Genomic DNA, 25,319 nt, shown 5'->3' with positions numbered 1-25,319 from the left:
TTCGGGTTATTAACTTATCAATGAATCTCTCTATCCTTTTTTTTTTCCCCCAAAATGAATCTTTCTATCTTGAGTTCTTGACCAAATAAAAAAGAATATATGAGGCTTATTATTTGTGATAATTGAAAGATGGGTTAATTACAAAATATACCTTAATTATACATACCAAGTATACCCATATGGGTTATACCGAGTGTTTGACTTAAGTAAAGTCACACGTAACCACACTTATGAAGGCGTCTAGACTTCTATTAAAATCATTTAATTTTATATTCTACATATTACAGCCTTGGATTTTTAAAATTCTAAATAAACTACATTAATATTGTAACTATTCAATGTTACATAATATTAGTCAATTAGTTTTTTTTTTCACGTATATCAGGTGCTGAGCACTCGGCGATAGCCACCGAGTGTTTGGTGGTTTTTTTGCTTCTTTTTCGAGTATTCGATACTGGTTTGTCGGCGTTATATTAACTTTTAACTTTTAACTTTTAACTTCAAAATTTTGGGCTTAAAGTTAAAACTTAATATACAGCCTCTACAAACTTTATTCTACACCCTAAAAAAGTATAGGTTGAACATGTACTCTATATTCTTAAAAATTAAAAAAATGATGACATATTTTTATAGAGTACTGCTATTTGCACACCATTTTTCTTTCATTTTTTCTTCTACACACCCTTTATTCTCTTCTAAAATATAAAATTTCTCTTAACACACCCCTCCAATCACCCTAATACCTCTAATTTATCCATTTCACAAAAAAAAACACACACACCTCATCCTCGACCACGTTGAGAAGCCCACCACCATCGAAGCCTGCAAGCTCCGCGAAGCCCACCACCATGCGAGCTCTAGGTGTCACCCTTTCTCTGTCTCTGTCTGATGACCAACCCACCCCTTCCCTTGCTCCTCCCCCACCCCATGCCTCTGCTGAGCTCGACTCTCTCTCTCTCTCCTTCCTTCCCTCTCTCCTCCCTCCTTTTTTTTGTCTCTGTCCAGCCAACCCAGCCACGCCACCCCATAGCACCACCTCCCCGCCACACTCCCTGTCACATGCCAAAAGTACAACAAAAAAAAAATTGCAGGTTCATTCGGTGGATGACTACCGAAAATGTCGATTTCGTTTCGCAGTCATCTGTCGAACGAAACAAACATTTTCGGCAGCCATCCACTGAAACAACCTGCAATTTTCGGCAGTCATCCACTGAAGAACTTGCAATTTTTTGTTTTGTAAAATGTTTTGGGGTGCTCATCGAAGGAGAGAGAGAGAGAGAGAGAGAGAGAGAGAGAGAGAGAGAGAGAGAGAGAAGAAGGTGGTGGTGGCTGGTGCATGCGAGGAGGAGGTGGGGTGGCTGTTTTGGCTGTCTGTAGGTGGAGGCTGGTGCGAGGAAGAGGTGGGGTGTGTAGTTAGGTTGGGGGTGGCAGAAGTAACTAGGAGGAGAGAGAGAGCGAGAGAGAGAGAGAGGAGGGTGGTGCAGCTGGCGCTGCGCTGGGAGGAGAGAAAGAGAGAAGAAAGTGGTGGCTGGTGACGGAGTGAGAGAGGGATGAGGAGTTTTGGGGTGTTTTTTGCTATTTCACAAATTAAATATTTGAGGTGTGCAAAAAAAAAAAAGTGTGCAAATAGCAACTTTTTTTTTTTAACCAATAGTTTTGTTTAGAAAAAACAAACCCATAAAATTTCAGTAAAAAAAAGCATATAATAAGAACTAAACCCAATCTTCAAATAACTTAAAATTTTCAATGTGGTATATGCCACATCATTTGAGACCCTACAAAATTTAGAATCTTTAACAGTGTTTTATAGCTCTAGTGTAGTGTCCGAAACAAGTGTTTGACTAATCTAATCGTTCTTATCATTCGCGCGGGTCTCCCTCATAAGCTTGGCGGGAATATAATGGAATGAAGTGTCGATGGTGTACAGCACGTGTACAACAACTGTCTAAGTCTGCGCCCAATCTAAGCCGTCCATTTTCATCAGATCCCCAATCTCATTGATAGATTGAATTGAATGACATCTTCAAACAACACTGCCCACCGCCAACGGGCAACGGCTATGCAACTGACTGCAGCTTAGACCTTAGCAAGGCTTCGGACTGTACCCAACAAAACCCTAACCCTAGATTTTCTGCTGCTGCTGCTTCTTCTTCCTCCTCTCTATTTTTCCTTTTTTTTTTTGGGGGATTTTTGGATGAAAATTTAATTGGTGATTGAAGAATGGCAGCAGGAGGTAGCAGTAAGAGCCCAACGGAGCCTAAGAAACGCAAATCAAAGACTCCCGCGAAGCCCAAAGATAGCGTTCTTGAGCAGAGTAACTCTCTCTCTCTCTCTCTTTCTCTCTCTCTCTCTCTCTCTCTCTCTCTTTCTCTATTTTTATGTGTGCGTGTATTGGTTTGCATATTGATTGCATTATTTTCAATTTTTTCTGCAGAATCTCCAGCTGAGTTCTTTGCGGAGAATAAGAACATTGCTGGCTTTGACAATGTATGCTTTTCCTTTTCCTACTTTTCTTCTAAATGAAATTAGGTCTCTCTCCATTGTTGTTTTTTTTTCCTCTTCTTTTGCTGAAAATTATTATCATTATTTTTATTATTATTTTGGTACTTTTACGAATACGATAGACCAAAGTTTTAGTAGAGCCCCCCATGATATAATTGAGGCTGAATTTGATTCGTACAATTTTTTTTTAATAAATTTGCACACACATATAAACTGAAAAAATGAGATAAAAATAACAAATTTGAAGCAAGCTATAAAATATAGGGCATGGAGGAGAAAGCTGCACACCGGCCTTAGATTATTTTGAATGTTGATTGAATTATTCACAAAAGCAAAGAACTTCAATTTTGAATTTCTCATTGTGCTCCTTTTTATTTCTATCTCTTCTCTGTGAATTTTCAGCCAGGGAAATGTCTTTACACTACTGTAAGGGAACTCGTTGAGAACTCACTTGATTCCACGGAGTCCATATCTGAGCTTCCCGTGATAGAAATAACAATGTAAGTGCTAGTCAGTATACGTATATGCAAATTCTTGGACATAACAATTCATATGATGAGGGGTAAATATAGTGGGCAAATCTTGTCTTCTAATTGGTTAATGTTGTCACTTTTTTTATACGTACATATTGAATTTGTGTATATACTGAATCTAAATTGGCTATTACAGTGAAGATATTGAGAAAAGCAAGTTCAATTCTATGATTGGTCTTATTGATCGAGACCGTGTTGATGAGGAACTGTATGATGATTACGAAACGGCTAAGGCTCGTGAGGTATGCATACTTATGATGTAACTTTTTTGCTATGCTTGTTTTTGTTAATTGAAGTATGAGTAGAGGTATATCTAACTTATTTGTAAGGGAGATAAATCAAAAGCCTTGATATATCTATTCTGTACCAAAAAAAAAAAATCCTTGATGTATCTTCTATTGTTCATGGTTTGATTTTTTTTTTTTTAATCAATTTTATACCATCACTTCCAAATTTTGTAGTTTGCATATCTTGATATGGGGTTTCACTCTTCATGAATCTTAACTTGCCTCTTCCAATTGCTTTATGAATTCGAGAAAACCAAGACTCAATATCTGAAGTATCAGCGTCTGTTACTATTTCTGTTATTTCTTTGTTATTCTTTAATAGATAACTAAGTTCTCGTAGATTGACCTTGTTATTTTTTTCTTGCCATCCAGAAACGATTAGCAAAGGAAACTCGTACTCAAGAATTACAAGCAAAGAATGCTTCCTTTGGAAAGAAAGTCAAAGAGCCTCTAGCTCCAAAGACCATTAAGGGCCGAGGTGAGGCTTCATTTTACAGGGTTACGTGCAAGGTATGATGTACTCCCCATCTGGTATGCCTCCAAGCATTCTATTGTTTCTTATGTGCATGATATGTATTGTCTTGATTCTCTGTAGCTGTAACTCTCATGACTGTAATTGGTTTTAAATACAGGATAATGGAAGAGGAATGCCGCATGTTGACATTCCAAATATGTTTGGACGAGGTTCTGAAGTTACTTTGCTATAAAGTTTTCATTTGTTTTTTCTCATTTAACTAGCAAACTTATTTGTACATGGTTTTAATATTTGTTTCCAATCATAGATGAGCATATGACCTCTGCAGCACATCTTTAATGTTGCTGTAAATATATGAATTCATGCAGTACTATCTGGGACAAAATATGGCTTGAAGCAGACACGTGGGAAGTTTGGTCTAGGTGCAAAGATGGTACGTATTGACATATCTTGCTTATGTTCACTGCATTTCTTCTGTTATAATTGGAATAGTTAATACACACACACATACTCACACAAGAGATATTATTAGTAGATGCATTGTATTGCCTTTTTCCACCCCAAGATTGATTGTGAGGGTTCAATATTAGGATTCTATGAATTGGCACCTTCTCAAATTTTAAATATCATTTCTGTTGGCAGCTGGCAAAACTTGTAATCACTAAGTAAAGATAAAACATTTCTACCAAGAATTTATGTATGGGGGCAATACAATATCCATAGGATGTGTCCATATGTAATGAAATGCCAACAATGCATTCTTGCTTAAGATGCAGCCAGAAAAGAGCCTCACATCTGCATCATTGAATAACCTGGTTACTGTGCTTACCTGCTTGATCATTTGCCTATATAACCAAATTAATGACCTATTTTTACTTATGCAGGCATTAATTTGGTCTAAGATGAGTACAGGGCTTCCTATAGAGATCTCATCATCAATGAAAGATCAAAATTATATTACATTCTGCAGGCTGGATATAGATATTCATCGGTATGACTGCAATATGTTATAATATATAAGTTGTGAAATAATTAGTGGTTGTTATGAAGACATGAATATTATATCTATCATATAGATCCATTATGATTGTATAATGTTCATAGTATCATATATATGTTTACACCATGTATGCATATAATCTACCATTTATACCATGTATAATCTACAGTTACAGTTAAAAACTTAAAGCACAGCCACTTAAAGCCAATCAAAACTGTAACTATCCAGCTGCCTGTCAATCTAAAAAAATAGGAGAAAAGGATACGTCCTTAATTTCACTGTAACAGAAGCCCACAAGGAAGCCCAAAACCTTACTTTATTCCAAGGCTCCTCCACCCAGACCCCTTTGTAATCTTAAAAGATCCTTCTGTTCCTCTCCATCCGAATGACCCAAAAGGGCCAAAACACTGCACCTCCAGAGGACTTTAGCTTACTTGCTTCCTCCGAGCACATGTTTTTCGCTTAACAAAGTGTAGCAACCTGATGAAATTACCCAACTCACCCAAACTTCCTAAACAGATTCTACCATAAACTCTGAGCTACTGGGCAGTGCATGAAAACATGATCTGCACTTCCCCCCTGCATCTTGCACATGATGCACCAATGAGGCAAAAAACGACAAGTTTTCACCCTCTCACATGCCACGAGCCATCCTCAGATCTTAACCCTAGGAGGTGCCTTGGCTTTCCAAATTGGTCTAGCTGGCCAGAAATCTGGGTAAGAAATATTTTTGCTCAAAAGACTGAAAAAATACTTGCAAGAGGAAGCTCCTGATGATTTAAACTTGATCTTCTTGTTTCAGACCTATCATCAATATCTGACTCTTCTAACAATACCATCAGCGAAGAAACTCCTTTGCCTCATGATTTTAAGGAATCTCTGATAATTTTGAACTGTAATGAAATATACTTTAGGATTATTATCAAAATGATGCTTCTTTTAAGCTTTCAGGAATATTCCTCATGTTCATATACATGAAAAGCGGGATAACAAGGATAGGTGGCATGGAGCTGAGATCCAGGTTGTTATTGAGGGGAATTGGACAACTTACCGAGTACGTACTGGATCACTGGCTCATTTCATATTAATTCATTATAGCTTCAGTGGTGCTCAACCATAGATGTGATGCATTGTGGTCATTTGTCACAACAAAATTTTGATGCAGTTGACCAAGCTTGGTTTGTTTCATTAGCTGAAAACTCCTTTCTTGGCATGTGCAGTCCAAGATATTGCATTACATGCGACAAATGGCTGTTATCACTCCTTATGCTGAGTTTCTTTTTAAATTTGTATCAGATACATCTGAGTATGCTCTCTCTCTCTCTCTCTCTCTCTCTCTCTCTCTCTCTCTCTCACACACACACACACACACACACTCACTCACTCACACACACACACATTCACAGGATTATATGTCCTGAACGAATCTATACCAGCATTTACTTTTTGTGCAGTAAAAATGTCACCATAAGGTTTGCACGGAGAACGGATGTTATGCCTCCAGTTCCTCTTGAGACAAAGCACCATCCTTCGTCTGTTGACTTATTGCTAATCAAACGCCTCACTGAAGAAACTTCAAAGAAGAATCTTTTACAGTTTCTTCAGCATGAATTTGTTAATATACGAAAATCCTATGCGGAAAGACTAATTGGTAAGTCTCTATCACTACCTAGGAAGCACTGACAACTCGCCAGGTTTTCCATGATAGTATTGAACACCTGGGGGATACCAAGGTGATGCGTGGTGTTTACTCCTTAGATGCTTAAGTTGATGTTTCTTCCTTATTAGGGGAATTGGGACCCGAGTTCTGTCCAAAGATGCCTGTTAAATCTCTAACTTCTCAGCAAATTGTTCGCATCCATCAGTTATTTCGTCAAGCTAAATTTGATGATCCTAGTGGTGATGTAAGCATTTTCTGGTATCTCTATTCATTTATTATATACAGGTAGCATATAATCACTATATAGTCTTGGTAGTAATTTGCTCTTAGTTTTCTTTCCATAGTAGTTTAGGCTATGTGGGTTGGTTGGCCCATTACCTAGTAACTGTTTTCAGTGTCTGAGTCCTGCAGGGGAATACAATCTCCGTCTAGGAATTATAAAGGAGCTGCAACCAGATATGGTCGCGACTTATTCTGGAAGGTTGCATTTGAATTCTAACTTGCTAGTTCATGTGGTTTCTTTTGGGAAAATTCTTGTAGAAAGCTGACTTCTGTTATATTTTATGAGTTTATTTGTTGTTATCTGTAATTGATTGACATTGTTGGCAAATGTTGATTCTTTTATTACTTCTACTATACAGTGCTCAAGTTTTTGAAGGCCACCCATTCATTGTGGAAGCTGGTGTCAGTGTGGGTGGAAAAGATGTCAAGCAAGTAGGTGATTCTCTGTTAATATTGACAGTCCACATAGTACTTACTACTTAGGTCATCAGTTAAATTATTGAGATGAGATTACTGGAGATACACACTCAACCCAACTAATGCTTAGTCCGAAAAGTATTGTTTTACCTTGTCTACATAAATATATAAATAATAATGAGGAAAGGGAGCAGAGTGAGTGTAGTGCTCCTTTTTGTCATAACAGAGTTTTGAGAGTTTTTTCTATCAAACAGTATTGAGCGCATCTTATGTCATGCCTGATTATGCATGTATTCTTGAATCTGACTGTACATCCTGTGGCACTTAAACGTGGAAATAGTCTACAAGTTGACTGTTTACATCTTTGCTCATTAAATCATTATTGAGTAATAGCCATTTAGCACACAATGTTCCTATTTTTGTTTGGTTGGGTTATTTTGTTGTGTGGAAATGAGCATCTAGAATATACATATCTGGTGCTGTATGTCTATCCTTCATATGTAAATATTATGATATTAAGTTAGAATACCATTCCTAGAACGAGATGGATGGAAGCTGTTTGAGTGATTATTGGATGAATACATGAATCCATACATAAGCAAGTGTGCATATTGCCATACACTATAGGAATTAACAATTTGAAAACTGGAGTTTTGTTCTTATAGCTTCTATTTCCTTTAGGATGCCTTTTTACATGACTACCTGTTTAGTACTACAAATGTTGGTCAGAATTTCAATTTCTTCAGCTATTAATTCAATGACATGTATGAAGCTTTCCAGTTTCTATTCTATTTTAGGGTTTGAATATTTTCCGATTTGCAAACCGTATCCCACTTCTTTTCGAGCAAGGTGCTGATGTTGTCACCAGGACCGCCCTTAAGAGAATCAAGTAAGTTGTATAGAACTTTCTAATTTTTCTTTAGTAGCTATTCTTTTGCATTGGGACTTTTGGGGGACAGCAGTCTAGTATTGTTTGAATTAAACTTTTTTTGGTGATGAAAAATGCTAGAGATGCTAACTTGAAATCAAAACAATATGAAATATGTCCTTTCAGTTGGAGTAATTACAAGATCAACCAGACTCAGGATAAAATTGGTGTCTTTGTGAGCATTGTAAGCACAAAAATACCCTTTAAAGGGACTGGGAAGGAGTATATTGGAGATGATATAACTGAAATAGCTTCTGCTGTCAAGGTAGGCAATTTTCATTGTAATTCTTCATATATATATATATATGTGTATATATGACCAAACTAGTTAACAACAATATCTCTCCAGTCTGCCATACAGCAGTGTTGCATCCAGCTAAAAACCAAAATAGTAAAGAAAATCCAAGCTCGTGAACAGCAGGAGAGAAAGCGGAATTTAAGCAAGTAAGACTCATCACTTATTTGGCCTCTACCCTTAATTTCTCCTGAATGATTTTCCTGAAATAATCTATCAATTTGCAGGTATGTAGATAGTGCTGTTGGTGCTGTATATGATGTATTGAAGGAAATGGCACAATTACATGCATCAAAGAAGAAACGTTATGAAGATGAGGGTACAGATATGCTTAAGAAAATATCAACTCGTATGATCACAAAAGAAATGCTCAAGGAAAAGCTTATACAACATGTTGAGCAGGTGAGATGGTGCCTGACTTTTATGCAGTCTACTAGATATGCCAATGTTGAAATGAAATGCATGTTCTAATTTTGTACTCAAATTTTTCAGGTGGACTATGAGATGGCCTTGGATTATGCTACACATAGTGGAGTGACTGAGGAACCCAGAGAAGCTATATATATCCAGTCATTAGAAGCTGAAGAAGATAACTTCATTGACTTGCATAGTCCCACGTTTGTGTTTCGGCTGTTCAGCTAGGACCTTGTTGGATATTCAGCTAGTTCTAATTTATTTCGAACTAGGCATTTGGAAATCGAAAGTGTTACCGTTTCTTTCTGTTCCTTCAAATTTAATAAATTCAAAAAGGCTTCTTCAAAGCTGAGTGTAAATCTATTCTCGAAATTATGTAGGATACGATAATAAAAGGAGATTTTGTCTATATGCTTAAGATTCTTTCTCTTTTTTTTTTTTGGTAAATAAACCCTTAATTACAAATTTACTACAGATTTTACTCATTCCATCCATCCAACTAGGCATTCAAGTTTTTTGCTTTTTGACTGTCGCTGTCTCAGACAACTATGGTGTAAAATTGTAAAACTAATTAATTTGTTATAGTATAAGTAAATATTATTAATAATTAATATATACTTTATAAGAATAGATTTGATGTTCACTTATATTATATTATATTATAACACGTAAATTATTTATACCATTTGACTTATAGTCTTATATAAACCCTAATATTTTTGGCCAATTTTATAAAAATGCTGAAAAAAAATTGTTTTCATATTTTCCAAAATTCATTTCATTCATATTAGTCACCATCTTTCATTCTGTCGCTGAATCGAAATTATAAATTTATATCACTAAAATTAAGCAAAGATCAAGATTCCAAATTTCCAATATCCCAGTTGCTTAGATTTGCAAGAAAAGCAAGTGGTGCAGTTGGTTTTGGAGAAATGGCAGAGAAACCTCAGATTGCTATTCTCGGAGCTGGTACCTTTGTCAGGACCCAATACATTCCAAGGCTTGCTGAGATCTCTAACCTCGTCATTCTTAAAGCCATTTGGAGCCGCACAGAGGTACTTCAAATTTTCTTTTTTCTTTTCTTATCGTTTAATCAGAGCTTTTAACCTTGTTTTTTATTTTTATTTTTTAGGAATCTGCTAGAGGTGCCGTTGAGATTGCTCGAAAACATTTTCCAGGAGTAGAATGCAAATGGGGTGATAAGGGTCTTGAAGAAATCATTGGAGATAGTTCAATTCTTGGTGTTGCTGTGGTCTTAGCTGGCCAATCTCAGGTATAGCTCAATTGGATGCCGGTTGAGAAAGTAAAACTAAAGCTTTCTTTTTTATTAAAAACAATAAAAGCTTGTCAGTTTAAATTTTTATCTTTATAGTAATTTGAATGTAAGAGGATCTTTTTAGATGAGCAGAGTTATAGGAATGTTTCATATAATTGGATTGACTAAAAGTCTGTCAGTTTTAATTGTTTGCTCATGCCTACGAGTAGAGAATATTCAATAATTTTGCTGTGGTGATTAATTCGCACAATAACATTCCCTGGCAGTTCACACTGGTGGGAGGGAAGCAAAAATTTAATCCCTTTCATCAAAACTACATGACTCAGCTAAAAAAGAAAAGAAAAGACATAACAAACTATACAGACATTAGGATCTATACAAGTATTTAGTCAACACCCATATGAAGATATTCTTAACACACTGTTTTGCATGCCCCTGGTCACTTCAATTCTAAATGTTCTCGAAACCTAACTGTTTCACATGTTTTATATTAGTTAGATACTGTCTCTTACATATGAACCAACTCATGCAGGTTGATTTCTCATTGAGACTGCTCAAGGCAGGGAAGCATGTCCTTCAGGGTTAGTTCTAAATAACTGTAAAAGCTTTGCTCACTTTAGTCTATTCAGAATGTGTCAATTAATTTTGTTGGGTCAAAAGTTATGTCAAAGGATTTGAAACGCCATCTCCAATCATCAACTGCCAGGCTGTAGCGCATTCGTTTTTATTTGTATGAACCATCAAATATTATGATGCAATTTGTCTGTTCGTTCTTATACAGTACAAGGGACTAAAATTTTCATTTTGTTTGTCTTCTGCACCTGTATCTACTCCCTATTGCTTGGCTAACTTGGTGGGCTCAAAGAGAAACCTGCAGCAGCTTGTAAGTAGGAGACAAACTGGATTAATATTATGTATGTAAGTTGTCTCAATGTGTGAGACAATATATGATTGTTATAGAAAAATTCTAAGTTACTGGTTCGATAATGCAGCGACAAGCGAATTGGAAACTGCACTGTCAAGTTATAACTCTATTTTCGCTAATACCCTTGATAAACCAATTTGGGCTGTAGCAGAAAATTATCGATTTGAACCTGCTTTTGTTGAGGTACTCTGTTTCCATTATATTAATATTGTTATAATTTTTTTTACTTTTTGACTTGCAAGACCCTCATTGTTGCTTTCACAGTGCAAGAAACTAATTACTGACATTGGAGATATGATGAGCGTCCAAGTTATTGTTGAAGGATCAATGAACAGTTCGAACCCTTACTTCTCAAGCTCTTGGAGACGCAATTTTACTGTATGTCTTCCCAATGTAGTTGAAAGATATTAATTTTCTCCCTCATTCATTAGAAATCACCACCATCATATATATATATATATACATATGCATATATATACATATATATATGTATGTATATATATTATCATCTTAGTGCAAGCTACTTCTCAATGTAATGGTCCTAACTTAGGGTTGTAATTTTTGACATGGCATGATAACACAACTTGAAACCGACACGAAACTAGCAGTGTTGGGCATAGTTGTGTGAAAACCCTGTTGACCTGATTAATAAGATTAATAAACAGTTTGTGCTTTAGGTCGACATGCCTAACCCGAAAATTATTGTTTCCTTTTTCAACAAGATTATTTCCCCTTTGGCAGGGAGGCTTCATTCTGGATATGGGAGTACATTTCATCGCAGGACTGAGAATGGTAATGTCACATTTTAAGTATTTAGTGACAGTAAACTATGGTTTTGGTTTCTTTGAACATGTTCTGTTTACTTTAAAGAATGCTCCGCTACTTATCTAACCATGGACTTTGAAGTTTGATCTGCTGTTTATTTTAAATAATGGTAATGTCACCTCCAGATTACTTATAATCTCTCTCTGTCAAAATATTTCAGTCAATAGATGAATCTCATTGTTTCTCTTGTTCATTTGAACAGCTTGCTGGATGCGAGATAGTCTCTGTGTCAGCTGCAACCTCTCATGTTGACAAGACTTTACCTCCACCAGATATCATATCCTCCCTCTTGTAAGTTACTATCGCATATTGTTAATTTGCATAATCTATTTTTGGTTTTCTTTTTTCTTTTTTGCACAGTGAAAATGCTAAAGGTGAGTACATGGGTTTCCTTGCCTTAGTCAACTGGAGAATGGATGTTCAGGGGTTTTTGTGATGGTGGTTTCCTCAAGGTCGCCCAAGGCATGTGGTAAAATTTAATTTCACTTTATACTTCATATACATAAACTTTTATTTTCTCATAATGTTTTATACCATCAGATAGTTTGGCGATTTGTTGGCTTGAAGGGGACACTGCAAATTGAGCGTGGAAACCAAGATGGACGGCATGGGTACCTGGTATGTTGAAAATCATCCTACAGTGTACTTAATTCTATGACACTGAACATTAGAATGTAATGAGATATTTGGGTGGGACTGAGACACGGCTTATTTACAATCAACTTGTAATAAATTGACCAGCTCTTGACTGCTTATGTTACTGTGACAGGTTTTGTTTTATGGTGCTGATGGACAAAGCAAAAGCTCCTTCTACCAATTTAGTGGAGTGGATGAAGAATTCAAAGCTTTTGTTAATGACATATCACAGGCCACTCTAAAGGTAATTTCAGATGCTAATTGCCATGCACTTAGGTAGTTGGTTTTCAATTTTTACCATATTCCAAGTAACATTTGCATTTCCTTGTTTATTTGTCTTTGGTAACATTTGCATTTCCATGTTTATTTTGGTAACATTTGCATTTCCATGTTTATCATAGACAACTTAAATTTGTCTTTGGTAACCTCCCTCTCCCTCCCCCACCTTGCGAAGCATTTTGTTGCCCCCCATCCCTATTTCATTCCGTCTCATCCCTCTTTTCTTTTTTCTATATTAGTTGATGGTCCAAACTTGAACAATTACCAAACATAAAATATTAGCTTACAATTCTCCAAAAAAAATTCACTAGCTACGATAATTATAGAAAAATTAAAACTTGGCACAGTAATCGATAAATTACATCTTAAATCTAAAAAAAATGATAACCAAATAGAAAATTTTTAAATCTAAAAATATAAATAAATGCAAGGTGGGGCAGGGCAGGCACAAAGGTAATCTCATTCCTATGTTGGGTTTTAATTTTAATCCTATGTCCCCATTCCGTTCCCCAAGTTGGGTAGGGTGGGATGGTTGGGACCGGGTACCGAAATTCCCAACCGCATATTCTGATCATGTTTACTGCATTGTTGCAGAAGGGGGACGGCTATGAAGCTGAGCCTCGCATGTCCTTTTTGGAAGGTGCCAGAGATGTTGCTGTTCTAGAGGCAATGCTTGAATCTGGAAGGAAGCAAGGAGCTCTGGTTGATGTGAAAAGATTTTGATTGAATGATAAGATCTCTCGCTCTTTCTCTCTCTCTCCCACCCCCCTGCCCCCGTTTTTAGCAACTAAGATTGAGATGCTTTATCAGTCCAAATTTTTACACTGAAATTGTTAAGTTGAAATAAAAGAGGGAATATTAGTCTATGTAATAATATTCAAGAATATTAAAAGGTAGATTGTTGCCTCTCTAAGGGTATCCGGATTGTAAAGGAGGAGAGTGTAGCTTCTGTAACCACATATTCATCAATATAATTGTACGAAGCTGTATGTTTTTTGTGTTCATCTTTACTGTAATCATTGTTTTCTTTTTTGGTTATGATTATTAAATTAGTTGTTTCCTAGGGTTTTCCTCAATAATGAAAATTTTGCTTTTGCTGTTCTGGGTTTTCATCGAGTTCCTGACATTCTCTGGCCAAACATAGTTTCCCAAATGAGTTAATGATCTTGAAGGTTAGGCATATCTGCACCGATCTAGAAAACCTTGTTTCGTGCACTATATATGCAACTCCTGAAACCCATGAAAGCCTGTTACATCGAAAATGAATTTTATGATCAAGATTTTTGGGTCTTCAACTGGCTTCTTGACCATCGAAAAGTTGCTTTTTCTTTTGGGATGCCAAGTACGAGCATTCAGGCTTCTAATGAGAGAACAACCAAAATAGAGAGATAAGGACCTTATCATAAGGTCTTCCTTGAGGCAAAATGACCTTTTTTGGTCAGTTAGGATTGGGAAGGTGCAAACCTTTTTGGGGCACTTTTTTTTTTTGGGGCCAATCTGTCCCAAAATGGGTGAGGGTGCAAACCTTGCTCCCAAAGCCTTCTGGTCCTGGTGGGCTGGTAAGTTTTATAACGGTGTGTTGCAGGCCTGTTTAGCAGGAAAAAGCTTTGATTATATGTTTATTGGCAATTTGATCAGGTTACATGGAAGCCCAATTGACCAATTGAAGTACAGATATCCATCCCCTTCAGTCCCATTCTTAATGTGTCTTTGTCTTATCTGTTTATTTATTCATTCTTCACACAAAGTCATTTTATTGTCCTCTTGCTTCAGGAAAACATAAATTTTGTTTTTGCCACCAAATGGTTAATTGATGGTACTGCTTTCATTTATTTCAAAGACATTCTTACTGCATTGGCCTTGCATAACTTACTAAGGCTTTTGGCTTTGCATAACTTAAAGTATGTCCTGCATGACAACTGTTAGTGTCACATCAGGCTTACTTGGAAGTCTGGAAGGGCACCCTGTACTTTATCTTGTTGTCCTCACAATTTTGGTAAATTGATTGTTATACCTAACACACCTACTAGGCTACTAGACTCAAACTTCAAGTTCAAGTTGAAATAACAATTTCTCTTCTTTATTTTTTTAAAATCTATTTTATTATGATTATGAATCACTTCTGAATATAATTTTCTCAAGTTCACAATTTCAGTGGACTTTAGGTCTCTCTTTTTTTTTTTTTCCGTTGGCAATGGAATTCCAAATTCTAGAACTATTCCTATGCAAGTTTTAGATGCACTACTAATTGAGCTAGTCCAGAAGAGTGATTTTACTCATTTTATTATTTTTATTTAAATCTCCAAATATGAACTTTTATTCATGATCCTATCCTACCTAACAACATTTCTTTCTCATTATTCTCTCAACTGCTTAGGAAGCAGTGGGGGCCTTAAGTTTGCATTTATCATGTCAACCATTCATATTATTGATGATATATCAATTTGGGAAGGTTACCTTTTGCTTTCCATATTGGCCCCATGAAACACTCCTATCATAATCATAAGAATTGAATTTCTTGGTCTGGATATGGGTCAAATTAAATAGATTGTGATTTGTCGATATCATATATTATTTTTATAATAAATATATGTACTATATCTAAGAATTAGTGAGAGACTTAATTTTAATGGTTAAGAACATTTACTTTTACACTCGAGATCTCGGTTAAATCTCTCTTTCTAATAATATTGATCGTTATTATAAATTTTCATTGTTTAAATTGATAATCTGACAACATAACATATTATATATTTAATAAAAAAAATTCATGATCACTAATTAATTAAAAACGTTAGTAAACCAAACCTTAAGTTTATCAAACCAAATATATACTTTCCTTTGAGTTCACGCCATCCACCTTAGTACCAGATCCGCCTCACCTTCAATTAATTAAGGAAATTAAGATGTGACCCATGAATCATGATGGAGCTAGCCAGCTAGGTAGGAGGTGGTCCGGTGGATGCAGTAATTTTGGGGCAACTTCAATTCTTTTCTAATGGCTTATTCAATTGAAGATGTTACTATCAGCCAAATAAATTTGACCAAATCAGATGATTCGATTTTTAACTTAAAGAATAAATTTAATTTTTTTCTTACAATTTTTCTTCATTATTTATACTTTAATAAAATGAAAATATAACGTTTAACAAAAAAGAAAAAGGTTTTATTATTTTCTCTAAATAAATTTTATTTTATTTTAAAATTGGTAAATGAATCACGAGTAAACGAAACTTATAAAATGATTATATATTTATATGTGTTCAAAATAAATTTCAATAACACAAAATACCTTTGACAATTGACACCATGCAAAAAAACTCCCAAGTCAAACAAAATAAGCTCACAAATATTGTGACGTAAAAACTTGTTTTCTTCTATTGTTGTCGAAAGAAAATTATAATAATAATAACTAATGCGAGTGTATGGAAGTATGGAACAAGAATAATATAGTTTATATTGAATTTACCTTTATGAAGCCAAAATGTTCATTTGCATACCATACACAATTACACATTTACACATGATAAGGAAAACAAGAAAATAAATACAATTTGTCATGTCCGAGAAACACTATTCCAAGACAAGTGACCAACCAAACCAACAATCCCTGAACGAGCCAAAACCGACCACAATCCTCGCACGTGTGCCACGGCTTCTTGCTTAGCATCAAAATTAAAACATATAAAATAAAAAAAATTGTTGAAAGTGCAGAAAAGTTGGCACTGAGTAGGTTCTCTACTTCTCTTTATAGAGATTCAGTCTTTCACAGATCTCAGCCCCACACACACTTCCCATACCACCCTTGACTCTTCACTCTTCAGCTGCCTTTTTTTCTCACCAACTTTATTTTCCTTTATTATTTTTTTTTTTTGGAAAAATTTGTGGGATTTCCATTGCTGCAGTACTCTGAAGAAAGCACTGTAGCTAACAGTGCCTGAGGTCAGTGTGAACTCTATCTCTCCCATATTCTTTGTGAACTGAAAGAAGTTGGCATTACTTGTGAAGTTCAACAATGCTTGCTTTTAAGATTTTCTTGAAGTTAGCTTTGGGTTGTTGTTGAAAAGCTATTGTCTTTCACTGTAAGTAGTAGTACTTGTTGTCCTAGTTGAAGTTAATGTGCAAGTTTACTTGAACTTTGAGTTTACTTGTTGTCTTGGGCTTCATGGGTTTTCTGCACTGGATCTGTGGGTTGTGAAATATAAGTTGCTCATTTATTTACGGTAAATTACAAAAATGCATGACTTCTTTTAGTACTCTGATTTCCTTGTTTGTTCTGGCTGGTTGGTCAGAAAGTGTATGAGTAGGAAATAAAATTATATACACACATATATATGAACCTTAATGTGGATACGTGTTTTAAAAGGAAAGAAATTTATATATTCATCTCAGTTGAGTTGATGCTTTCATTTTCTTTTTGATCCCAAAGATGGAAAAGGGGAGTAACATAAGAATTTCTCTCTCCTCTTTCCTTTTCTTCTCAAAATAACCAGAGGGTACTTGCTGGAAGAGTAACATATTAATTTCTTGATCTCTTTGAATTCTGCAGGCTATCAAGTATCAACTCCTTTTGGTATAAAGCTCTTACAGACGCACTGTGTCGCTCTGCTACCCAAAATGTACTATGTTTGATTAGGTCCTTTCTTTTGAAGTTTTTATCTTTCTGGTAATTTATTTCCTACCTTCACACAGAAGAGAAGACCTTTACATTACATGTTAGAAAGAAATTGACTCTTGGCGTTCAAAATGTTGAGGTTGCACTTGCAGTGATAACATCTCTGTAGAACCATATCCTGTTTTATAGTTTCTTCTTTCCATATCCTAGAGTTCTTTGTTTACCCGGGTGTGGTGTTTAAGAGTAGCTTCTCTTTCCATTCCCATAAACTAGAAAAATGCAGAAGCCTCCCCAGCCTCAGGATTTTGCTTTGAAAGAGACCTCGCCCAACATTGGTGCAGGCTCGGTCACGCATGACAAGCTCTCATGCACCTATGACCTTGTTGAACAGATGCAATACCTTTATGTTCGTGTGGTAAAAGCAAAGGATTTACCTGGAAAAGATGTCACTGGTGGTTGTGATCCCTATGTTGAAGTGAAACTTGGAAACTATAAGGGAACTACTAGGCATTTTGAGAAGAAGTCCAACCCTGAATGGAGTCAGGTGTTTGCTTTCTCCAAAGATCGAATTCAAGCTTCGGTTTTGGAAGCAGTGGTGAAAGATAAGGATTTTGTGCATGATGATTTCATGGGCAGGGTTATATTTGATCTCAATGACATACCAAAACGCATTCCACCAGATAGCCCATTGGCACCACAATGGTATAGGCTGGAGGATCGAAAGGGGAATAAGGTCAAGGGAGAGCTGATGCTGGCTGTTTGGATGGGAACTCAAGCAGATGAAGCATTTCCTGATGCATGGCATTCAGATGCTGCAACTATTGGGCCTGAAGGGGTCGCTAACATTCGGTCAAAGGTATATCTTTCCCCCAAGCTTTGGTATGTGAGGGTCAATGTTATTGAAGCTCAGGACTTGCTACCTAGTGACAAGAGTAGGTACCCAGAAGTTTTTGTGAAGGTTATCCATGGAAATCAGGCATTGAAGACTAGAATATCACCGAGTAAAAGTATTAATCCAATGTGGAATGAGGATTTGATGTTTGTTGCTGCTGAACCATTTGAGGAACCATTGTTTCTGACTGTGGAAGATAGAGTGGGATCAAACAAAGATGAAATCTTGGGGAAGTGTGTGATTGCTTTACAGAATGTGCAGAGGAGGTTAGACCATAAGCCTGTGAACACTAGGTGGTTTAATCTTGAGAAGCATGCAATTCTAGATGGGGAACAGAAGAAGGAGATCAAGTTTGCCAGCAGGATTCATTTAAGGGTTTGTTTGGATGGTGGGTATCATGTTTTGGATGAATCAACACACTACAGTAGTGATCTTAGGCCAACAGCAAAGCAGTTGTGGAAGCGAAGCATTGGGATTTTGGAGGTAGGGGTTATAAGTGCTGTGGGATTGATGCCAATGAAGACAAAAGATGGCCGAGGAACAACAGATGCTTATTGTGTAGCTAAATATGGGCAGAAGTGGGTTCGAACAAGGACAATTGTGGACAGCTTTACTCCTAAGTGGAATGAGCAGTATACCTGGGAGGTTTTCGACCCGTGTACTGTTATTACAATTGGGGTTTTTGACAATGGTCATATGTATGGGGGTGATAAAGGGGGAAAGGATTCAAGAATTGGGAAAGTGAGAATTCGGCTGTCTACACTTGAAGCTGACAGGGTTTACACACATTCCTATCCTCTTCTGGTCCTACATCCTTCTGGGGTGAAGAAAATGGGTGAAATTCAACTGGCAGTGAGGTTTACATGCTCATCTTTGATTAATATGTTGCATCTGTATTCACATCCATTGTTGCCAAAAATGCACTACATTCATCCATTGTCTGTAATTCAGCTCGATAGCTTGAGGCACCAGGCTATGCAGATCGTCTCAATGAGGCTGAACCGAGCTGAGCCACCCCTGAGGAAAGAGGTTGTGGAGTATATGCTAGATGTTGATTCGCATATGTGGAGCATGAGAAGAAGCAAGGCCAATTTTTTCAGGATAATGGGAGTTTTAAGTGGGTTGATTGCAGTAGGAAAATGGCTTGATCAGATCTGCAACTGGAAGAATCCTTTTACAACCATTTTGATTCATGTCCTTTTTATTATATTGGTTCTTTATCCAGAGCTAATTCTTCCCACTATTTTTCTCTACCTATTCTTGATTGGAATTTGGAACTTCCGATGGAGGCCAAGACACCCTCCTCACATGGACACTCGGCTGTCTCATGCTGATGCTGCTCATCCTGATGAACGAGATGAAGAGTTTGACACGTTCCCAACTTCCCGACCATCGGATATTGTTAGGATGAGATATGACCGACTAAGAAGTATTGCAGGGAGGGTGCAGACTGTTGTTGGTGATATGGCAACTCAAGGGGAAAGGTTTCAGTCTCTTCTGAGTTGGAGAGACCCAAGAGCAACAACTCTGTTTGTAACTTTCTGTTTGATTGCTGCCATAGTTCTCTATGTAACTCCATTCCAAGTTGTGGCCCTTCTAGCAGGCATTTATGTGTTAAGGCATCCCAGGTTCCGCCACAAGCTTCCTTCAGCTCCACTCAACTTCTTTCGGAGGTTGCCTGCAAGATCAGACAGTATGCTATAAGCACAACCTCCCTTCACTTGTCTCCTCCTCATCATTGTCTTTGCATTTCAAAGTTGTGCAGATGCTGAAGCAGGGTGAAATAGCAACCAATCTGCAATTTCCCATCACATAAAGTGGTAATGTTATGAACCTGTTTATGTTTTTATATTTAAATTCTGTTTATTGTAATCAATGCATGTTAATTTGTAGGATTCAATTTGAACACAGCCAGTGTGGAACCAGAATGTGATATGTCACATGAGTATATTTTAGCCGTCCAACCCTAAATCAAAATGTGGAATTCTGACGCACCTTGGTGCTTTTGAAACTATATGTGAATGTGACATTTTATATCTGTTTTTCAAGGGCATTTGAAACACACTAGTTAATATGTTTGTAATTTAGAAAGGCTTATTCGCGCCAATGCCCCCTGAAAGTAACTTCGATTTTCAATTTGCCCCCTGAAACTTCATTCCTCCCACTTTGCCCCCCGAACTTTACAAAATACTATATTCCGTCATGTCCGTCTATAGATCCGTCAAAGTAGCTGATGTGGCGCTTATGTGGAGGGGCAATTAGGTCTTTTACCTGATGCAAAGCTGAATTAGACTGACAAAATGCCAAATCAGCTCCACATCAACATTAAGTGGGACCCCTTTGAATATCTCTCTCTCTCTCAGCCTGAGGCAGACCCAGAACTGAAACCATGGTGTCTGTGCTTCATCTGGGTCTCCAATGGCGAGTTGGGTCCTCACAGAATGTGGCTTAAAGCCTCTCCCGCAGATATTTCCCAGACCCAGAACCGGAATTGCCGCAAGCCACCCTGCAAAAGTTCGATTTTTGCATTCAAAAAAGAGCATCACAGATTTGAGATTGCCTGCAGCCAAAACTTCAAGTGGGTGCTTTAGAGGACTAAGCTGGGGTCTGAAGGTGAGTGCTTCATTGAGAGTTGCTTCTATTGAAGATGAGGAAGAGAGAATCAATCTCCACCATATCCTCCTTCGCCAACCCCACGGGCCACCTGAAAACTCCTGGTGCTGTCCTGCCTCAAGACCCATCCCAACAGCAAACCCACCACCCCAATCCAGCCGCGAGTCACCCATTAACCCAAATCACCAACCCGACCCGGTTCGCACATCCTCATCATATTCGTCTTCTTCGCGGTCCACGTTTAGGATCCGATTCTCCCCAGGCAGTCTCTCTCCGGTCACGGACTTCACACCCACATGGGTTTGATCCAGGACCTAATTTCTGACGAGGGAGTGATCGGGGAAGAGACCCAGAGCCTGAGACAAAGCCGACTTGAGAAACAAGAGCTCCTCCTCGGTTCACTACCTGCTGATTCGTCCAATCTTGAGCTCTCTAACGCTACCGTTTTGCGACTACCGATCTCCGCCGCCGCTGGACCTTTGAATCGAAACGATAGGAGGTTTGGGTGGGAGAGGGGTGCGACAGGGTCGGGGGGAGGGGTGGGGGAGGAGAAGGGGGTGGCCTGGGTGGGGGCTGGGTAGAGAGTTTTTTTTTTTCTTTTAATTTTTTTTTTTTTAAGTTTTGCTTATGCAGCGGAAAAGACCTAATTGCCCCTCCACATGGGTTTGATTCAGCCTTGCATCAGGTAAAAGACCTAATTGCCCATCCACGTAAGCGCCACGTCAGCTGCTTTGACGGATCCATAGACGGACATGACGGAATATAGTATTTTGTAAAGTTCGGGGGGCAAAGTGGGAGGAATGAAGTTTCAGGGGGCAAATTGAAAATCGAAGTTACTTTCAAGGGGCATTGGCGCGAATAAGCCATTTAGAAATGTTGAGTCAGTCGGATTATCAAACGTAAATTACAATAGATATGTTGTGCCAGCTTTGTGTTTATGGACACTTATGGTTAACTGAAGTGTAGACTGTATGTGAAATGGAGTGGACATAGACTTAAGACCAGACCACATAAATCCTCGTCTCTTTGCTTGTTTTTCTCTGGTTACCATTGAATTTGCTCATGTAAACCGAATAAGAACATAAGGTTAGACATGAAAAACTAGTAATAGAGCTAACCTGTACACGAAGAACACATTAAGTTGGAGTCATTAACAGAAACGATGATACATTCCTTGCTGCAGATTGCAAGCTTAAGGCCCAGAACAGTTTGAATATGCTATGAAAGCTTTCATTGATGCAATTGGTTCTAGGTCTTCTGATGGGGCAAGTGTTATATGTTTACTCAATCTGCTGCTCTAATTGGTGTGGTCTTGTGGAGTCCATTACTATAATCAGTTATGTGTAGACGTGTCTTTCTTCAAAGAAAGCATGGAGACTATCTTGTTTAAATTGATTTCAAACTGATACCCACTAAGACATACTATTACCAGTTGTATTTGAATTTGTTAAGATAAACCTCATAAGGGATAAGGGAAAAGATACATAGTGCTCAGGTTGGGCCTTTATGAAGATGGTCCAAACATTTCTCAGGAAAGAAGGTAATACTGCAACTGAGAAAGTCTGCCTTCTTTTTTTGAGAGAGTGATAGCCTTCTGGGACTGTGAGTGGGATTCTCTACTATCTTCATCCCACAGTCCATCATTGAGGGGTTCAAAAGTAAAATCATTCCATCATGAAGTTGGCAAACAGAGGGACCACTAGGGGTGAACAAGTACTGGGGAGGCTGGAGCAGCATAAACCCAAGTGCAATAGTGCATTAATGCTCTCCAATTAAAGACTAAGGGTCACTTTGATCTGGGTTTAGAATGTTTGGTCCACCTAATTGTTCTCTCCCTCTCCACAAATCAAAACAAAAACAAAACTCAAGAAAAAAGAATTTCTCTGATTAGAATAAATTGAAGAATAAATATGGATTAAATAGTTTAAACTCAGTCATTGAAAGCAAATATGTACCATCGCTCTGAATAAATAAAAACATAGTGCCTGAATGACGTGCAACATTATGTCATGCAGCAGCTCACTCATTTGCAGTAACTTCTTCAAGGGTTCTTGGCGTTCCCAGATTTATTTGCACATTGCATATCACCTATTTTTTTTTATCTATTTAAAAAGCTGTTGTTACAACTTACAAGCAAAGGATCAAATGATTTTGTGGACCATAACAGTGTCCACAATAATATTATATAGTTGACAAATTAAGATATTCCTGTGCGTGCGGTTCTTAAAAAGCCACTGTTGTTAAGATTGTAGCTTGCATATATACCTTTGCTAAGTGATGAATATTGAATGTGATGTTGCAACCACACAAACAAAAATATTGTATGTGATGGATATTTATTTATTCGTTGTGAAAGTTGTTGGAGTCCTCAATCTTAGAGGTAAGAGCCCTGAAATTGAAAGATAATCTCCTGCTGACTTAACAATCATATATATTTTTCCTGCTATAGTTTTTATTCCTTCTACTCCAATACTACTCTTCTGTGACAAGATTCCCATGCATACTATTACTATCCAAATATATTGAAATGTATTTAACTTGAAGTAAAATTAACCGCTTATATGACTAGTTGTGTATTTAGTCCATCCAATGTACCAAGTACACCTCTTTTCTTTCTATATAACAAATGTACCAAGTACAGTTAAATTAGTATATATGGTGCTCACTAAATTGCTTAGTGAGAGTCAATTAATTAGTTAGTATTTCTTATTTCCTACTATTTTCGACTAACTACTTTCGGGAAAGTCTTTAAAATGAGGCCTATATAGCTATGATTTTACATAATATATCAATTTTACCACTTCTCTAAAGTCTGACTTGGTTTGTGCCTTTAGAATTAGTTATATATAACCAAGTTAAAATATTGGAAATTAAGGTCAGACATGCATACATTATATTAGTTCCCATATGTATAAACTTTAATTGTGAAGGTGGCAACTGACCTGAAATGAGTCATTCATGACAGAATCGCCCTAATTTCTTCCAGCCCTTGTGATAAAGACATGGATCATATATTCATATTCATAGTGGATCATCATGATGCTACCTATCATATCATATCGCCACCAAAATTGTTACTAATACCCCTGCCGTCCTAGCTATATAGCCTATATATATATATATATATCCTATTGATTAATTAAATTCTTTAATCCATCAATCTAATAATAATGAAGGAATAATATTTGCCTCAGTTCTTGGTTGGAGTAACTCTTTTAATCTTTTCTCACAAGAGTACGTTCTTTTTTATCTTTTTATTTTAAATAAATAAAAATTTATTTCATAAATTGAATGAAAATACCAAAAAAGACATGTATACGTGAAAGAGGATTGGAGGAATTACAGTGATTAGAGCAAGTATTGTCGATAACGAAGTTAATGATAACCAAAAAGGGGAATATCTAAATCCCACCTTTTTTTTCTTCTTAAATGGGTACCTTTTTATAAAAACAAGAAGCTAAGGTATGTCACGGGCCTCACGGCTACCATGAAATTAAGGTATGTCAGTTTTTTTTTTTTTTTTTTTTGAATGTCTATTTGGATACACTAATATATTAATATTTAAGGTTTAGACAAGAATTACCCCTATGCTAATTTTCTGTACACATAATAAATAGACAAGAACAAAATATATGGTCACACCCAATAATTGGATATGACACATTATAAATTTATAATAGTGCTTAATTTTAAACCCCCTAAGTTACAGTAAAAATTTGCATCCGCCCCCCACCTTTTAGGAACTTTCCCAAAACCCTCTAACACTTGTATTTCCTTTTCTACCCTGTTATCGGCCCATGCATCAGCTGACGCAAGCCCACTACCTCTGCTCTTGAGCTCACACTAAGCAGCTAGCAACCTTACATTAATTTTCTTATCATTTTTTAATTTTTTAACGGACATGATGCCTGCTACCTTAAGTTGAGTAAAAAAATTGCTTTTGGCCTCAACTGGGGATTGAACCCGAGATCACCAGAGGCATTTAACAGTCACCCTACAATGGAGGTTTGTGACTTGTGTGTTAATATAGATAATTAATGATATTTATAAACATTTTAACATATTTGAAATCTTTCTTATTTCAATGTTTAATTTTATAAATTAAGTCTAATTATTTTTTTATTGTAAATTTAGTGTAATTTTTTTCATTTTAATTTAGAGTAATTTTTTTATTGAAATTTAGTGTAACTGTTTTTAATTTTTAATAATCGAATTTCAATTTCAGTGACCGATTCAGTTTCAGTGATCAATTCAGTTTCAGTAATTTTTTTTTTTCAGTTTCAGTTATCGATTTTTCAGTTTTAGTGATCATTTTTTTAGTTTCAGTTTTAGTGATCATTTTTTTAGTTTTAGTTATAGATTTTCAGTTTCAGTTATCGTTTTTCCAGTATCAGTAATCAGTAATCAGTTCAATTTCAATTTCAGTTATTGATTTTTCAATTTAAGTGATCATTTTTTCAATTTC

At 36.7% G+C, this 25,319-nt stretch overlaps 3 protein-coding genes across 4 annotated transcripts; all 3 read left to right on the top strand.

Annotated features, from left to right (window-relative positions):
- The first annotated feature begins 1,943 nt into the window (after positions 1–1,943).
- Positions 1,944–9,186, top strand: TOP6B (topoisomerase 6 subunit B). The gene is made up of 19 exons (XM_086247075.1): positions 1,944–2,314; positions 2,435–2,487; positions 2,905–3,002; positions 3,172–3,277; positions 3,695–3,832; positions 3,955–4,006; positions 4,166–4,230; positions 4,682–4,788; positions 5,749–5,851; positions 6,018–6,103; positions 6,252–6,448; positions 6,586–6,701; positions 6,853–6,938; positions 7,099–7,171; positions 7,954–8,045; positions 8,211–8,349; positions 8,434–8,528; positions 8,607–8,781; positions 8,872–9,186. Exons 1-19 carry the CDS (start codon positions 2,221–2,223, stop codon positions 9,019–9,021), a joined length of 2,025 nt encoding a protein of 674 aa, XP_086103201.1. The 5' UTR covers positions 1,944–2,220; the 3' UTR covers positions 9,022–9,186.
- A 374-nt stretch (positions 9,187–9,560) lies between these two features.
- LOC147296079 (NAD(P)-binding Rossmann-fold superfamily protein) lies at positions 9,561–13,738 on the top strand. 2 transcript variants are annotated; one of them, XM_086248351.1, is made up of 12 exons: positions 9,561–9,848; positions 9,926–10,066; positions 10,602–10,650; positions 10,935–10,952; positions 11,062–11,177; positions 11,259–11,372; positions 11,736–11,786; positions 12,022–12,110; positions 12,221–12,288; positions 12,364–12,437; positions 12,589–12,699; positions 13,329–13,738. In XM_086248351.1, exons 1-12 carry the CDS (start codon positions 9,726–9,728, stop codon positions 13,455–13,457), a joined length of 1,083 nt encoding a protein of 360 aa, XP_086104477.1. In that variant the 5' UTR covers positions 9,561–9,725; the 3' UTR covers positions 13,458–13,738. The 2 variants fall into 2 exon arrangements, with proteins under 2 accessions (XP_086104477.1, XP_086104479.1); XM_086248353.1 differs by having other exon boundaries at positions 9,567–9,848; positions 12,221–12,281; positions 12,360–12,437.
- A 2,772-nt stretch (positions 13,739–16,510) lies between these two features.
- On the top strand, positions 16,511–20,289 carry LOC147296078 (multiple C2 domain and transmembrane region protein 5). Its single transcript, XM_086244858.1, has 2 exons — positions 16,511–16,676; positions 17,284–20,289. Exon 2 carries the CDS (start codon positions 17,627–17,629, stop codon positions 19,943–19,945), a length of 2,319 nt encoding a protein of 772 aa, XP_086100984.1. The 5' UTR covers positions 16,511–16,676; positions 17,284–17,626; the 3' UTR covers positions 19,946–20,289.
- The last annotated feature ends 5,030 nt before the right edge of the window (positions 20,290–25,319 follow it).

Source organism: Dryas octopetala, chromosome 1, assembly GCF_963921425.1.
Source record: "Dryas octopetala chromosome 1, drDryOcto1.1, whole genome shotgun sequence".
NCBI classification, from domain to species: Eukaryota; Viridiplantae; Streptophyta; class Magnoliopsida; order Rosales; family Rosaceae; genus Dryas; species Dryas octopetala.
The sequence above is the reverse complement of the archived record's forward strand: the minus strand, read 5'-3'. Positions and strand labels throughout refer to the sequence as shown.

Coding starts and splice junctions, on each gene's coding strand:
- TOP6B (XM_086247075.1), top strand. CDS start 2,221: ATGGCAGCAGGAGGTAGCAGTAAGAGCCCAACGGAGCCTAAGAAACGC. Junction 7,172..7,953: donor GTGGAAAAGATGTCAAGCAA/GTAGGTGATTCT, acceptor ATTCTATTTTAG/GGTTTGAATATTTTCCGATT. Junction 8,046..8,210: donor ACCGCCCTTAAGAGAATCAA/GTAAGTTGTATA, acceptor ATGTCCTTTCAG/TTGGAGTAATTACAAGATCA.
- LOC147296079 (XM_086248351.1), top strand. CDS start 9,726: ATGGCAGAGAAACCTCAGATTGCTATTCTCGGAGCTGGTACCTTTGTC. Junction 11,373..11,735: donor CTTGGAGACGCAATTTTACT/GTATGTCTTCCC, acceptor CCCCTTTGGCAG/GGAGGCTTCATTCTGGATAT. Junction 12,289..12,363: donor AAGGTCGCCCAAGGCATGTG/GTAAAATTTAAT, acceptor ACCATCAGATAG/TTTGGCGATTTGTTGGCTTG.
- LOC147296078 (XM_086244858.1), top strand. CDS start 17,627: ATGCAGAAGCCTCCCCAGCCTCAGGATTTTGCTTTGAAAGAGACCTCG.